Consider the following 17,365-nt stretch of genomic DNA (forward strand, 5'->3'; position numbering starts at 1 on the left):
CTTGACTAGCTGGAGAATTAAACGTACACTAGATCATTTTCTGATGATATTTTTTTCTTACTGCCCTGTAATTTACTAATTACATTTCATATTTTGTTTTGATATCTATTTCAGCTTAAAACTGTAGTCATAATGTCACCAATCCTACTTTATAAAGTAGTAAGTTTTTCGGGTCATGTAAAGGAAACGAAGTTGCGGGTTTCGTCGTATTTAAACAGTAGCTTTTGAAAGGTTATATTAGGTTAGGTTAGGCGATTGCCCCGCAAGGTTAGGCAATTGGCCCCGCCGGGTTAGAGCACCAGCAGGAGCTAGAAATAGGATAAAAGCTAATTTGAAAATATAACGAAAACCGCAACTTTGTTTCCTTCACATTAGCCAGTTTGTTTTATAAAGCTTAAGATCTGAAAAGTTGTTAGGTTGTACTTTTCAAGAAAGCACAATAATTTTTTTTTTAGTTATTTTAGGCTATTTTCCTCCTCCCCCGCCTTCCCTAGAGGATCAGGTTGACCAATTAGTAATCTTATAATGTTAAGTAGTAAGTTTTGTGAATGTATGAATTAACATTCTAATATTTGAATGGTAATTTTGTATAAAAACAAACACTGTAAATAATGGTTTTAGCAAACGCTGTTAACAATTTTATCAATATATTAAATGCAAATGACTCCTTTTTTGTAATAAAACGTATAAACAGCTCGACAGGATGTCTTGGCGAACGCTATTTTTAAGTCAAATAATAGGGTAATTTAAGTGAAAATCTTTAAAAGCCTATAGTCCCGAAGAAGGAGCAGGTATAATTTAGGTAAAACCAGGTATGATTCAGCAAGTATGTCTATTTTTAGGATCCATTGACCGCTTGGAGCGTGTTGGTTATAAATCCGCTAAACTGTTGAGGATAGGTGTGAAAACTGTATGTGTCTTTAAATAATATCATGTATTTTAGCAGTTTTTTTTAACCATCTAACTTTTATTTATTATTAGTTTTATACATTTACATTCTATTTATTCAGTTCTGTCAATCATTAGCGTTCATGTTCCTTTGTCCTACCGTTTCAGAGCTTCATTTTTATGGATGTTTTCATCCTTCTTTTTAGACACTCTAAAACGTTTTCTTATGTAAAGTTAATTTTTTTCAGATTAGGTAAAATTAAAATAAAAGAGTTATACATATTATGCTTTTGTATATTTAGTCTATAAATAAATATGATACATGAATTAATTATATACCTAGAAATTGCAAATATTAATATTGATATTAGTTATTGTGTTTGTAATGTCAAAAATAATCTAATTTTAGATAAAGACAAGAAAGTCGTAAGGACGTCAAAATCCCCTACTCCCTCTAAAACAAGGATGACAACATGATGACAAACCACTCTAAAAAGATATTATTACATTTTACCTCCCCTTACATCCTTAACATTCACAACCCCAAAACATGTGAAACCCATTTAATACAATATTTGCGCTTTACAACATCGCTTGAAGCCCTCAATTTTTGCAAATCAGATGAATTGTTATAATGTGGACATTCCCTCTCCCGTAGAAAGATAATTTTAAAATTCCAATCAAATGAATTATATGGTTTACGGAAGGTAGTTTGTATCATTATATCAAAGATTCCAACATAATTTCCCCAAAATTGTATAAACTTTTTGTAAAAATGAAATATGAAATAACACTATTTTTGATATTTTATACAAGTCATAACATCAAAATATCAATATTATTTTACCAAGTAAACTAAATTATTAATATACGACATAGTATTTACTTATTTTTATCAGAATAGCACTATTTCTCCCTGCTTGTGATCGTCTAAGTATAGGGGGAAAAGGATTTTTAACCACCTCAAACTTTGAAACTTTTCATTTAAACCCCGTCAAATTTAAAAAAAAAATACTTTACATTCTACTTTCAAAACACCTTATTTCAACTCCCCCCCCCCCCCTTCATAAAATTAAAATCTAGGAAGTTATTGTGCTTTTGGCATTGTACTAAATGACACTCTCTTATAAAAATGATAAAAATATTACATTAATGACCTAAGTATGACGTTATAAATAATTATGTTTCCTATACAATAAAAATAATGTGATGTCTCTGTAGTTTTTTAAAGCGAAGCTTTCTATAATTAGGATAGATCCGCCCGTGCGTAAGTCCGTCCTTAACAGTTAGCTTTGTATGATGATTCTTATACCAGTAAGATGCCATTTAGGTAATCGTAGCAGCTCTATAATCGTTACCAGAAAGTCTCTGCGTCCGTTTGATATAAGGTAATATCTTACTTTTTTTAAACAGCAACTTGTATGATTTTTGGAATAATTATTTCTATGACAAAACAAATATAAACACATCCTAAAAGTTAAAGTATGACTTTTCATAGGAACCTGCATTTAAACAATTTATGTACAATTTTGTATAGAATTACAAATTAAGTTCTGACACTCAACATGAGTTATTGTTTTTTTGTTCTTTTGCCCTTCCTTCAGATTTTGTGCATGTTGTCATCCTTGTTTTAAGTAAGAAAAAAAAATATTCTAAAGGAGGATAACTACGACTTCCAAAGACATATTTTCCCTTTAAAAAATGCTTTCATGAGTTGAAGTGCGTTTGGAAGCACAGTCGGTTGTATATCATATTATGTACTTACAAAATTAGATGGATATATAGTAGTTACAGGATGGATAAAAGTATTATCAGAATTTAATGATCAATGGCTTATTTTCTTCGTTTTTTATAACCATTTATGGAACATCAAAGAAATATTTCAGTTTTTATTTTAAAAGTACAGTAAAATAAAAAATTCAAAACTTAGGTGTCAACATCTAAAAATGGTTTTAGCGCATTTTTCTAAAGCTCAAATCTTCTACCATTTGCAAGAAAAAAATTAGATTTTTAGTAGTCCACTTTGGGGGGCCAGTACTCCTTCCCTGGTTGAGACATGGCCTTCAAACTTTGATATGTTCTAGTACTTGTCCCCAAAAATATCTGTACTAATTTAAAGCGTTTTGTAGCCATTCCTGCAAAGGGTAGAAGATTTGAGCATGAGAAAAATGCGCTAAAACCATTTTTAGATGTTGACACCTAGGTTTTGCATTTTTGATTTTACTGTACTATTTTAATAAAAACTGAAAAATTTTTTGGATGTTCTATAAATGGTTATAAAAAACGAAGAAAATAAGCCTTTAATCATTAAATTCTGATAACTATAAGTGGGGTAAAATTGCTTTCAAAAAAGTTCTCATAAAAAAAACACACTGTATAAGCAGTATTCTTATAATAATTATAAATACTTACAAAATTAGATGGATATATAGTAGTTACAGGATGGATAGAAGTATTATAGGAATATATAAACAGTATTCTAATTATAATTATAAATACTTACAAAATTAGATGGATATATAGTAGTTACAGGATGGATAGAAGTATTATAGGAATATATAAACAGTATTCTAATAATAATTATAAATACTTACAAAATTAGATGGATATATAGTAGTTACAGGATGGATAGAAGTATTATAGGAATATATAAACAGTATTCTAATAATAATTATAAATACTTACAAAATTAGATGGATATATAGTAGTTACAGGATGGATGAAGTATTATAGGAATATATAAACAGTATTCTAATAATAATTATAAATACTTACAAAATTAGATGGATATATAGTAGTTACAGGATGGATAGAAGTATTATAGGAATATATAAACAGTATTCTAATGATAATTATAAATACTTACAAAATTAGATGGATATATAGTAGTTACAGGATGGATAGAAGTATTATAGGAATTTATAAACAGTATTTTAATAATAATTATAAATACTTACAAAATTAGATGGATATATAGTAGTTACAGGATGGATAGAAGTATTATAGGAGTCCATATCAACCCCACATTCTCCGTTGGTATATCTAAAACAAAATTATGATAATACTAGCGGCTTAAATGGCAATTAATTAAAAGGGGAGTTGATCCTCTATTTTAATTTTCCTGGACCTATGAGAAGCTACACTGGAAGAAGAACCATATCAGTTCAGTGGTTACTGAGATCTTTGGATAGACAGACAAACATCCTGTTACTTTTAAGCAATGATTATGTTAAACTGTCACTGCCGATGACTCTAGTGGGCCGATTTTGAAAGCGGCTAATAGCGATCTTTAAATCAAAATGGCAAGGGTTGAGCCAGGAAACACTTTAGAATTACCCACCGGCTCAGTGGCAATGAGCCGATAGTGTTTCTTAGGTGAGCCAGCATTGCTTAGCCGTAAAATCTTTTAAAGAGCCACGTATTATTGGCAGCAACGGCAGTGGCAGCACCAAATGTTTTAAAGGTCCATCTCTAAACGAACAATATTTATGTCTATAATAATCCGTAACTAGCTTTTTTTTATATAATCTCTAGCCTCTAGGGGCTTTGCCCCAAGAGATATAATTACATCTTCTATTACCTACCCAGCGGAAAAAAATGCGAATGAATCGCAAATTTTCGCGAATAAAAAGCGAATTCGCAAAATTCGTAAGGTCTTTTTAAAAAATTGGGGGGAATTTTTTTGTTTTTTGGGGGTGGGGGTGTCTTACCCTCCCAGAAAATAACCTAAAACCACCATAGGACCAGTAGGTGTATTCCCTGAAGAGTAGAATCCGATCGGTTCAGTGGTTACGGATGGACGGACAGACAGACGGACAGACATCAAGCTACTTTGTATTATAGATGAACATTGAACAGTATTAAAAAAAGACAAAAAAAATATATTTTAAGTATTGGACGGTTTCCCTCAACCAGCCTAGTCGAGCACAAAAACCTCCCTCATTTCTCTCATTTATTTTAATAATTGAAGAAAAAATTGGTTAGTTTTAGACGTCAGGCTAGGCATTTAGTAAAAAACTACTTCTCCCTTATTTATTTTATTATTAAAGCCGGCGGGATCAGTGTTCGATAGTGACATTGAGTGAAAGTGTGTTAGCGGCTGGAGTTTTTCAGCCGCTTCCCGAGTCCGGGTATTACGGCGGTGTGAACAGACGTGGACAAGTGTAGTTATAGAGAAGCTGTGCTTCTCTATGTATCACCAAATAACAAACAGAATATAAATTGGGATGTTACTTTATTCAGAGCTTACAAGATACTAATTCATAATACAACAAAATGGTCAATGCATAGATTGGAATAATTAATACGAAAATCAGAGGTTAAAGATATATACATACAATAAACATAATAGGCAATATTTATCCCCCATCCGTGAAAGGGGTGGGTAAAAGCAAGATAATCAGATTAAACACAATAGGGTTGTCAAACTATAAATAATTTAATACAGGGGGGGTTTTAAATGGGGGGGAGATCTCTCGAACCGCCCGCAAGTTGGGAGCAAAGTTACTATACAATTAGGGCTTAGGAGTGGCGAATACCACAAAAGCACCAAATATTATTTTGAAAATTTTATTTAATCAAAATTTATTTTTGTGTAAACATTATTTTCTCCATTTGTAAGTATTAAAAATACATAGCTACATTTACAAATATCAGGGATCTAAAGGGATAAGACAATGGGCAATAAATTGATGTATATCCTCAATAATGATATACAAATTACCCCTTCTATAGATTATAATAAGTGGTTCAACGTTTGGACATTCAACCTATTAAAATTTTTAAAAAGTTCTCAAAGTAGTTGAGCCAATGAATGAGAAAACCTTATTATAAAACTTTGGGGACTAGTTAAAAAAGCCCCATGTCCCCTCCCTCCCTGACAAATATACTTTACAAGTATGAAAAATACATCACACAAATAATATGGTGTCAGATGCATAACAAGGATGACAACAATCATAAAATTGAAGCTCCACTAATCAATGATGATACACAAAATTAACCCTTTTGTAGATTACAATTAGTGGTTTAAACGTTTGAACACTCAACTTAATAAACCAACCAATCAAATTCCAATAAAAGTCAAAAGTTACGAGACAACGAATAGGGAAACGCTATTAAAAAAAAACAGACCAATAACCCCTCCCTCCTTGCATTTTAATAATGAAATGCAATCAGACATTCAATATGTAAGTTGATTCGACCCAAGCCTCTAGGGAAGGGCGTGCGAGGTCACATAAAAAGCCTAAAACCTCCACTAAATATTTTTATAGCTTCTATAAAAATTTAGCCAATTCGAATCAACATTTTCAAAGCCATTAAGCTTTAGACAAAATAACGATACTATTTTATATTACACTAGTGACTAGTGCCCTTAGCAACTGCATTCAAAGGGTAAAAAGATGGCAGAAAACCCATTCCAGGACCTATGTGAAGCGTTCCTAAACAGGAAAACTCATTCAGGGCTTTTATGGCTCATCAGTATGGCTCAATTAATCAGGAATATAATAGGTAGATAGCTTGATATATCATATTGATAGTGATACTTCTCTTAAATTAATATAATTAGTTAGATTATTCATCCCTTTTTCGTATGTCTCATTACTATCGGAAATAATCGTTCTTGTTAAATATAAAACTTAACTTACGGTCAGTTGAATTTGAGTTGCCGATTGTGTACACAGTTTCCTCGGTGTTTCCTCATCCTATCTCAATATTTACTACTAGCTAAAAAAGCTTCAAACTTTCAACAACAAAAAATCAAAATTTGAAAAGTTAAATTTTGAATGTATAATGCATAAATCGTTTATACATTCAAAGTTAGATTTTTTTTCGAAGTTTGACATTTCTTTTTAGCTATTAGTAAATATTGAGGTAGGATGAGGAAACACTGAGGACCCAGGTTCTGATTAATACCATAAAAACACCTAGTTTTTACCACTTTTATGGTAAAATTTTACCAGCCTATACGATTTAAAAGGTGGTAAAATTTTACCGTAACCATGGTAAAAACACTTTTTGTGGTATTTTCTCACGCTTTTTACCAGCGATTTTTACCACAATTATCGGTAAAATTTTACCAGATTTCCGGTAAAATATTACCATTTTAGGACGCAAATTTATACCAGATTTTGACCAATTTTTACCACTTTTTTGGTAAAATCTTACCGCAAATTTCTGTAAGATTTTACCGAAAAAGTGGTAAAACTGTTCAACACCTGGTAATATTTTTGCCCTAAATTGGTAAAATTTTACCAGAAATAGGGTAAATATGGTAAAAATTTACCAAAAATTGTGGTAAAAACGGGTGGTAAAAATCACGAGAAAGTGGTAAAAAACGACTGACCTTAATTATAGAAAAACATCGCTTGTACACAAATCGCAAAAATAAAAAAAAAATTGTTTTCATTTTTATCTTTATTGATTGAAACAACACTTAAACATATTTTTTTACATAATGATTTACATAGGTACGATAGCGCGCTACTATATAGGTATATATTCACAGAAATTTTCTAAATTAGTCTAATTCTAGACGTGGTTTAAATGACCAAATATTACATAGTTTTATTAAGATACTATAACTGCATGTTTAATCGGTTTAAGCTGAGAAATTAACACAAATTATACATAGGTTTTAAGCTGAGATCTGGATTCTAATTGTACTTTATACTAGAACATTTTTATACACAAGAAATAAATATATTACGATGTTACTTTCCATTAATTTAAATTTTCAAAAATTTGCTATAGGAATAGCGGTTTCAAATAATATTATATGAATATTCTCATCATCAGAACAAAACTGTCAAAACTGTCATATAGATTAATGTACGTACAAATTAAAGGTGGTTAAACATATTTTTGACTCTTGATATCTTGATATATATCACTTTTTTATCACAAATAGTTTTTACGCGTATGCATATATGATCTGACTGGAAGGAAGGATACTATTATACATCAGCTTACTTTTGTCCTTCTTTCCTTTCCTTTTGCCTCTTGTGAAAGAACACGCGGCAGTCAGCACACAACCAAGTGCATTCTATGAGTCTTGTGTTCGTTGGCAGCTCGCTTCGGGGACTGCGTCCATGGGCGCAGGTCTTGATTTTCCCCGGTGTTGATGTTCTTTTGCGCCTGCTCAGTTTTGATGCTGGCGGGATTGTAGGAGGGGGTGGTTCAAACATCTCCTGCTCATCATCTGACACTCGATACACTGAAATTAAAATATTTTTTAAAATTATTTTTTTGTACAAAAAAATAGTTCAATTTTACAATAGTTTTTTTTCTAGCCTAACCTAACCTAACCTAACCTAGTGTATTAATAGAAAGAGTAATATTTCTAGTTTTAGCCTAACCTAGCCTACCTAACCTAGCCTAACCTAGCCTAGCCTAGCCTAGCCTAACCTAACCTAACCTAACCTAACCTAACCTAACCTAACCTAGTGTAATAATACAATGTATTACGGCATTTTCTTAGTGCCTAGTACAGAAATGTTTCACTATATGCTTTGGGCACAGTCGCTAGTATAAATATTGTACTATACCTGGGGACACTGGTCCTGGATTCTTTATGTTCTCATAAACAATATCAAAATCCGGTTTGTTTTCCATATCCCTGAAATTAAACAATCTATACTACAAAGTAAAACGATTTTTGTTTGTATGTAGCGAAGGATCTTGCTAACCGCTGAACCGATCGGGTTCTTCTCATAGGTACCGGCAAGGGAAGGGAGTGGCAAAAGAAACTTTAAGGATATACTTCATATTAGAGGGTTTAGCGTACAGAAAAATCATTTACAACACAGTCGCCAGGATAAAGTAGTAAAAACAATTTTAAAAAAATCTTACTTTGCTGGTGTTTCCATAACAGTGATTTCCTTAACCTCGTTCTCATCCGGTTTTCCTGGAGAGCCAGCTGTTTTGTTCCTGAATTAAACAATATATATATAATAATCTATTTAAATTAAGTAGTCAACTTTTTGGTTCCACATTTACCCCTTCCACCTTACCCAGCTAGAGGCGTACTTGCTAGTACTTGCTTTTAATAAATAAAGGAACACGTTGAATTTGTCTTTACAGAAAAATCATTTACAACACTGTCGCCCGGATAAAGTATGAAAAAAGAATATTAAAAGAAATATCTTACTTTGCTTCTCCTTCCATAACAGAGTCTTGTCCGACCTTCTGGTCATCCTTTTTTGCCGGACATCTCTCGGATTTTTCCCTGAATTAAGCAATCATATTATTTTAATTAAATAGTAAACTTTTTTTGGTCCACATTTACCCCTCCCACCTTACCCCTAGAGGCATACTTGCTAGTTTTGTAATATATAAAGGTGAATTTGTCTGTACCGAAAAATCATTTACAACACTGTCGCCCGGATAAAGTATGAAAAAAGAATATTGAATGAAATATCTTACTTTGCTTCTCCTTCCATAACAGAGTCTTGTCCAACCTTGTTGTCATCCTTTTGTGCCGGACATCTCTCGGATTCCTCCCTGAATTAAGCAATCATATTATTTTAATTAAATAGTAAACTTTTTTTGGTCCACATTTACCCCTCCCACCTTACCCCTAGAGGCATACTTGCTAGTTTTGTAATATATAAAGGTGAATTTGTCTGTACCGAAAAATCATTTACAACACTGTCGCCCGGATAAAGTATGAAAAAAGAATATTAAATGAAATATCTTACTTTGCTTCTCCTTCCATAACAGAGTCTTGTCCGACCTTGTTGTCATCCTTTTGTGCCGGACATCTCTCGGATTCCTCCCTGAATTAAGCAATCATATTATTTTAATTAAATAGTAAACTTCTTTTGGTCCACATTTACCCCTCCCACCTTACCCCTAGAGGCATACTTGCTAGTTTTGTAATATATAAAGGTGAATTTGTCTGTACCGAAAAATCATTTACAACACTGTCGCCTGGATAAAGTATGAAAAAAGAATATTAAATGAAATATCTCACTTTGCTTCTCCTTCCATAACAGAGTCTTGTCCGACCTTGTTGTCATCCTTTTGTGCCGGACATCTCTCGGATTCCTCCCTGAATTAAGCAATCATATTATTTTAATTAAATAGTAAACTTCTTTTGGTCCACATTTACCCCTCCCACCTTACCCCTAGAGGCATACTTGCTAGTTTTGTAATATATAAAGGTGAATTTGTCTGTACCGAAAAATCATTTACAACACTGTCGCCCGGATAAAGTATGAAAAAAGAATATTAAAAGAAATATCTTACTTTGCTTCTCCTTCCATAACAGAGTCTTGTCCGACCTTCTGGTCATCCTTTTGTGCCGGACATCTCTCGGATTGCTCCCTGAATTAAGCAATCATATTATTTTAATTAAATAGTAAACTTTTTTTGGTCCACATTTACCCCTCCCACCTTACAACTAGAGGCATACTTGCTAGTTTTGTAATATATAAAGGTGAATTTGTCTGTACCGAAAAATCATTTACAACACAGTCGCCCGGATTAAATAGAAAAAAAGAAGTGAAAAAAATTTCTTACTTTGTTTGTGTTTCCAAACAAGCGATCTCCTCTTCCAAAGAAGCAATTTTTTGCTTTGCTGCCCCAAGGTCTTCTTTTAATTTCTGCATTACGGTCAAGCTTGGGAACTTATCCCATCCATCGTCGTCCCTGAAAAATAAAAAAAAATAATACTAAAGTAACAGGATGTCCGTGTTTATGTACCGAAGGATCTCGCTAACCACTGAACCGATCGGGTTCTTCTCATAGGTACCGGCAAGGGAAGGGAGTGGCAAAAGAAACTTTAAGAGATATACTTCATATTAGAGGGTTTAGCGTAGCTGCTAATTTGAAATATCAGGGGTGTATATCCTATATGGGATCCCCTGTTCAGGTGGTGGGGGGAAAATAACTAAAATATGTGTGGTAGGAGGTATTAAACCAAAAAATTTTAGTTCTTTAAATATTTCTCCATTTCCGTCCCTACTTGGTGAGATAAAAATAGGTGGGAAAAAAATACAAAATTTTGTAGCACGGGAACAAAATAAATCTTGTGCGTAATGTACACCCCTGAATGAAACTATATTTATTCGCCATAACAATAATGTTTATCCTACTCTTTTCAATCCGGCTACTACCACCTTCCGAACAGAAATAGAATGGTAACAAAAATAAATAAACTTACGTAGTGCAATCCAAATTTAGGTTCAAATCTTCTGTATCAGACGATTTAGGAGGGCTATCAGGCAGGTCAGGCAGCTCAGGCTCAGACACACTCATTTCGTTCTTCTCTTTTTCGCTATCACTGAAATATATAAATATATATTATATATCCCAGGTAATCGGACCTTTGCCCAAAGAAGTAATTACAAAAAAATATGTAATATGTATTTATGTAATTATGTTGTGATGGATTGTCGAATCCGATTCGATGAATGGTTACCAAAATATAGCTAGGGACGGACGGACGGACAGACAGACAGACAGACATCATTCTACTTCGTTTTATACATATTAAAATATTACTCACCCACTTGTGGTTTCCGGCTTCTGTTCTTCGTGCTGTTCGTCTCTCTCTAAGTCGGCTGCTGCGGCTGACATGTTGGTCATTCTATATTAAATTTAAAAAGAAACAAATTATCACTGGTAATTAAATTTTCATGAATAAATGTCCAAAAAACTGACGTAGGGAATTTTAATATAATAGGGTCCAGCAAGATCACATATTGGTATAACTTATATTGTAAACAAGTATATAGACAAATTTCATTTACAAAAAGTTAATACAAATTTGAAACGTTCTCTTTTTTAATTACAGCACATAAACCTTACGGATTTTACCATGGAAATCTACCACCCTATTAATTAAGACATTCCCTACGATAACTGTTATATATAATATTTATACAAAATGAAACAAATATATAAAATTAACAAAAGCTAATTGTGAATAGTTTTTTTTCCTTAGTTTAGGGGGTAAACTACAACTGCTATATACTGAATTACAAAAAATGCGACAGATTATACAACAAAAAATTTTCAGTTTAAGCTCTTAACTTTAAGCTCATTAAACTTAATTGGTGGAAAGGGGTAGTTTCACAAAATGCATTTGAACTTAATTTTGTGAATTGCATATTTTTCTTTGTTAAGATGGTAAAAGTACGTGGTAGAAAATTTAACTTTCTTCAAATTTATGCCATATAAATAGAGTTTAAACACATTTAAACAGGTTAAAATATACGGTTCACTAAATTAACTTCAAATGCATTTTGGGAAACTACTCCTTTCTAGATATTATAAAAAAAAGTTTAAGATGAAACTTATGAAATATAAAAAAAATTACATATAAATATATATATACGTAAAGTCCTGGAATTATTGGGATTGACTGGGACCTATCAGGTCTTCGTCTTGTTCTTCGTCTTGTTCTTCGTCTTGTACTTCGTTTTCAGATGTTTCTTCCGACGTATAATACTTGTTTCCATTCTGCGGTGCGCAGGGATGTATATTCTACATGGTTCGGATGTGTAATATTTTTTCCAATTCTGCGCAGGGATGTATATTTTATTAAATATAAATAGATGGAGGAAAGAAAAAAAGGTAATAATTAAGAAAACTGAAAACATTTGTAAATTTTAAAAATTTTTAGGCGTGGACAAACAATATTTCTTGTGCAGAATATACACCCCTTTCCCGAATCAATGTAGCTGCCAAACAAACTGTAATTGCTTATGTTCTGAGCACATTGTTGAGAACTTGCTCTCTGTGGTGGTCTGGAGCTTGATCTTTCCTTCTTCTCTAACTCAGCATCTTCAGGCCTATATCCCTGTTCCCACAATCTTTGCTGCTTCATGTTGGCCTTTACTCGTTTGTTGGCATCTCTTCTTGTCCGAGCCTCACCACGCTGGCCGAAATCGGGCAAATGTGTATTTGTTCTGTTCAACATTTGCTGCATCCTAATTTGGTTAGGTTGCTCACTGAGTTGACTATAACTACAACCTGGCTCTGGACTGAGTTGACTATAACTACAACCTGGTTCTGGGTTTACGTCTTCATCAGGATTTGATGTGCCTGCGCAACTTTCAGCATACTCCCGGCTTGAATTTTGTGCTCTGCTCGTGCTTGCTCTGCTCGTGTTTCTGTACAACACCGCATCAATTTGATTCCCAGATGGAAATGTTGTTTGTTTTCTGGGACGTTTAGGAACTTCTTTGGTAGGCTTTGGCTTTTGGGCCACTTTTGCTTTTGGCCTGCGTCCAACTTCTTCTTCTTCACTACTACTACTGCCAGTTCCAGTGTCTGGGTCTGATTGATGACCTTGATCTGTATCATCACTTTCTGGATCTGGTGCTTCTTCTTTGATGTCAGAAATTAATTCACCTTCTTCTCCATCTTTCCGCCACGATGCTTTTTCTCCTACAAAGAAATAAAAAATGTTAAAGCAAATGTACATAATTGTAGCTTCAATATTATTTCCATACATATATGAACATTAGTTACTATTAATCAGATTCAAATGAAAACAAGCAATATTTTTTACCCTATATTTATATGCCAATCAAAGATAAAAGGGGGAATTTTGCATTGGCAGTTGCTTTATAGGGGTACAATATGGAACTGTGAAGAAACGGCGTCGCCACCGCCGAGAACCGCCAATAAAAGCCCCAAAAAAATTCGGCTGATTTTAGTTTTGGTTTCAAAAAGTGTCACTTTCGCCCACCCCCCCCCCCCCCCATTTATTCCATTAAGACCTGTAACTTACCTACAATGTTGATGAGTTCTAAAATTTCCCTTTGGTTGTGTATAGAAACATTTGAGCCTACTGCAACAACCTCATGATGCCCTAGGTGGTTTTCAATTATAATGGCAAGTTTGGGTAATATTATTCCACATGGATGTATCCGAATTTCCTTACTTGCGTTGCCGTCATTCTTGCCCTCAATCTCCTCAACCTCCAAAATTTCGTCACTCTCGTTTCTGTCATCTTCGTTATCCACCTCGAATGATGGTTCATTTGAGTCCAGCTGTAAACTTCTCTTGGTTTTTGCTTCGGCTTCCAATGCGGTTTGCCTTCGCTCCCGGTTCTTCTGTGGAATGATCGGCACATCATCTAAATAATTATTATAGTCATTATTTCAAATAGTATAAATGTTACCCACCCCCCCCCCCCCCCCTCCAAGAAAATAGCTTAAAATCACCGCAGGACCAATACACAGAAGAGTAGAATCCGATCCCCAGGACACAATTAATACCATAAAAAACCTAGTTTTTACCACTTTTATGGTAAACTTTTACCAGCCTATACGATTTAAAAGGTGGTAAAATTTTACCGTAACCTCGATCGATTCAGTGGTTACTGAGATCTTAAGCTTCTGACGGCCGGACAGACATTAAGCTACTTAGTATTATAGATAGCGGCTGCGCCCATACAAATTTTAGCCTAAAACCCTGTCAGGGCCTGTACGAAGTTTCCCTTAAAACAAAATTAATGCACAGGGTTTTTATCTAAGACTACTTCTCAACTAAAATATTAATAAACTTAAATTTAGGTGATACAGTTCCTACGTTTTTCAAACTATAAATAACAATACCTTCGGCATCCTCATCCTTCTCATCATTGCTGCTTTCCTCCACGACACTTGTTGCCTTTCCAGTCACCTGTCTCTCGTTACTGTTGCCTGTAAATAATTAATTTATACATTAATTTTATACGTTTCCAAACAAAAAGCAAACTGAAAACATTTTTTCCATCCCCCCCCCCCCCCCCTACTTGGTGAAAAAAAACTTTTAAAAGGAAATGTGTTGTAGGAGGGATAGAATAAATAAATCATAGAGTTCTTTAAATATTTTTCCATTTTCCCCCTACTTGGTGAAAAAAAACTAGGGGGGGGGAAGAAAAATTTTAAAAAAATTAGTAGCAGAGGAAAAAAAATCTTGTGCAGTATATACACAATACGAGGAAAGATAAAACTTATAAATAATAATTAATGTTCAACAAATATGTACCTGTGATTGAATTATTTCGTCCAGAAAATTCTTTCTGTCTTTGCAGTGGTGGCAAGTTTGGTGGTGGTTCATCATCTTCCATTGGCACGGTGTCATCAAGATTTTCCAGATTTTGGGCCTCATCGTCTGTTTCATAAATAATTATCTTCTTCGACTTTTTCGAGCACTTTCCTTTTCCATGCTTCTTCCTTTTGGAGCTTGTGAGGTTTTCAAATAAATTTACATAGGATTTATTATTGGACTGGCTGTTGACCATTGGATCATCATATAATCTACGTGGCTTTACTGGTTGCTTTACTGGTTCTGGAGTTACTGCTGGATTCTCCGCGGGTGGTATGCCAAACTCATTCCCAATCTGATCATCATTTGAATTCATTTCAACGTCGTCGTCATTGCCTCTTTCATCAATTACAAGCTCACCATTGTTGCTTTCTTCATCAGCAATGTTTTCCATACCATTTTCTTCAACAGCATTGCCTTCAGCATCATTGTCTTCAACAGCATTGCCTCCACCATGATTGCCTTCACCATCATTGTCTTCACCATCAGTGGATTCATCAGCAGTGGAATCATCAGCAGTGGAATCATCAGCAGTGGATTCATCAGCAGTGGATTCATCAGCAGTGGTGTTCATTCTTCCGATCTTTCTATTTCTGGAAATTACTGCTGCTTTCTCACTGGCATTGTGAATCTTTGTCTGTTCTTCACTCATTTCTGGTTTCAAATTTTGTGTGGCGTACGTATAATACATTACAGCTCTTGCTATAACCTTCGAATTACTATGGACTGTCTTGAAAAATTGCTTGGGGTTCTTTGCTTTCTCAATGTCAGCATAATTTTTGATCTGATATGAAGTACTCGACCTGTCATTGTTTCTTTTCAAGTAAATCTGGTTCTTTCCTTGAACTTCGTGGGGTAAGCAACCCATTGAGTAGCCACCTAACATGTAGTAAAATTTCTTGTCTTCGGCTGTAACACCTGGTGTTGAAGTTGTGATTGTCTTCGGTTTAATACGCCGCTTAATTCTTTGTATCTCTGCAGGGGCCAGATACAATCCACACATCTCTAAGGCTGATCGTTTCTGTGGCTTTTCCTTCTTGCCTTTCTTGCCTTTCTTCTTGCTTGTCTCCTTGCTTAGCTTGAGTTCAACATCATCTTCGAAATTGTAGGTGGGGGATGACAATACGCGTTCTTGTTTTCGCGTTACCAGCGCTCTAAATAACCTCCAGATGACAGGATCATCATTATCAATCATATAATCTTGGGCTCTCTTCATATTTTCACAACAACCATTCGCGTCCTTGGTAAAAGTGTGTTCGAAATTGCGCTTGAACCTAGATAAAAAAAGGGTTTATATCAAAACAGTCTCAATATATAACATATATCAAGAAAAGATGAACTAAAAGTCTTGCCACATAAAAAAATACATGGTACAAAATTGAAATTCTTTGAAACATATGCCATAGAAATGTAGTTTAACAATTTAACAAGAATACAATATGGAGTTAACATTTCGTGAAACTACTTTTTTAACTAAAGAACATTGAAATGCATTTTGTGAAACTACCACTTTCACATTTAATAGACGCGGAATAGATGCGATAAATAATTGAATTACCTACAAGCTTGTACGTGGTTCCTCACTCGAAAGATGTCGCTTGAAGACACATAGGTTCCTGTTCTCCACAAATTTGGTGGGATAGCTTCATGTAGGTACGTGGTGTTAAGCACTAACTTACAATGATCCAAGAAACGTTCCACTGAAATAATAATGAAATTTTGAATTAACTATGCATAGGTACATGTTTATTATTGTACCAGGGGTGTATATTCTGCACAAGATTTATTTTCACAAATAAAATATATATATAAAAAGATTATTGTACATGGTCACCTGCTAGCAAGAATAGGAATGCCCCTTTTATTCGGTTTATTTCCCTTGCCCCCACCTCCCTTCTCCCTGTTTTACACGTTTTCTCATCATGTCAAATTTACAAAATAATATTTACTTACCAGTTTCGTCATCAATAAGTTCCGGAGCAGTCCAAAAGGCAGCGGTGATGCGGGCGTCAAAGGTGAACTGCTCGAACACGACATATAGGAAGGTGATTGTGTCTCTGCATACTTTCAGTAAGGTTTGCCAGTCTTTATGCACTTTCAGTGGGTCATCGAAATTTTGGATGAAAAAGACAATTTCTTCTCTTCGCATATAACCATCTTTTTTCAAGGGGTCATGGTTCTGTATTCTGTCTTTGTAAAATTCTGGTGAGAAAATACGGTCCACGACAACATCCTGATTCTCACTAGGCCCTTTATTCGCCTCCTCCTCAAGTTGCTCATCCACATTGGTCAGTCTTCTTAGATCAGTCACCAAGGTTTCCACTATTTTTCCGGTTTTCTTCATTTCTGTTGTCAGCGTTACAGTATTTTCAGCCATATCTCTTGATACACTGTCTTGCAGGTCTTTGATGTCATTCTTTAGTAATTCATG

General features: G+C 34.2%; 1 protein-coding gene across 1 annotated transcript in view; it reads right to left on the reverse strand.

The window, feature by feature from the left end:
- The window catches only part of LOC145318151 (uncharacterized), a 61,283-nt gene that overhangs the window by 28,439 nt on the left and 15,479 nt on the right, over nt 1-17,365 (reverse strand). Inside the window, exon 3 of the mRNA XM_080159498.1 lies at nt 3,846-3,930. Coding sequence (XP_080015624.1) covers nt 3,846-3,930 — 85 coding nt within the window. The remainder of the gene's footprint in view (nt 1-3,845; nt 3,931-17,365) is intronic.

Source organism: Acartia tonsa, chromosome 4 (genome assembly GCF_053477335.1).
Source record: "Acartia tonsa isolate MP-2025a chromosome 4, ASM5347733v1, whole genome shotgun sequence".
NCBI lineage: Eukaryota > Metazoa > Arthropoda > Copepoda > Calanoida > Acartiidae > Acartia > Acartia tonsa.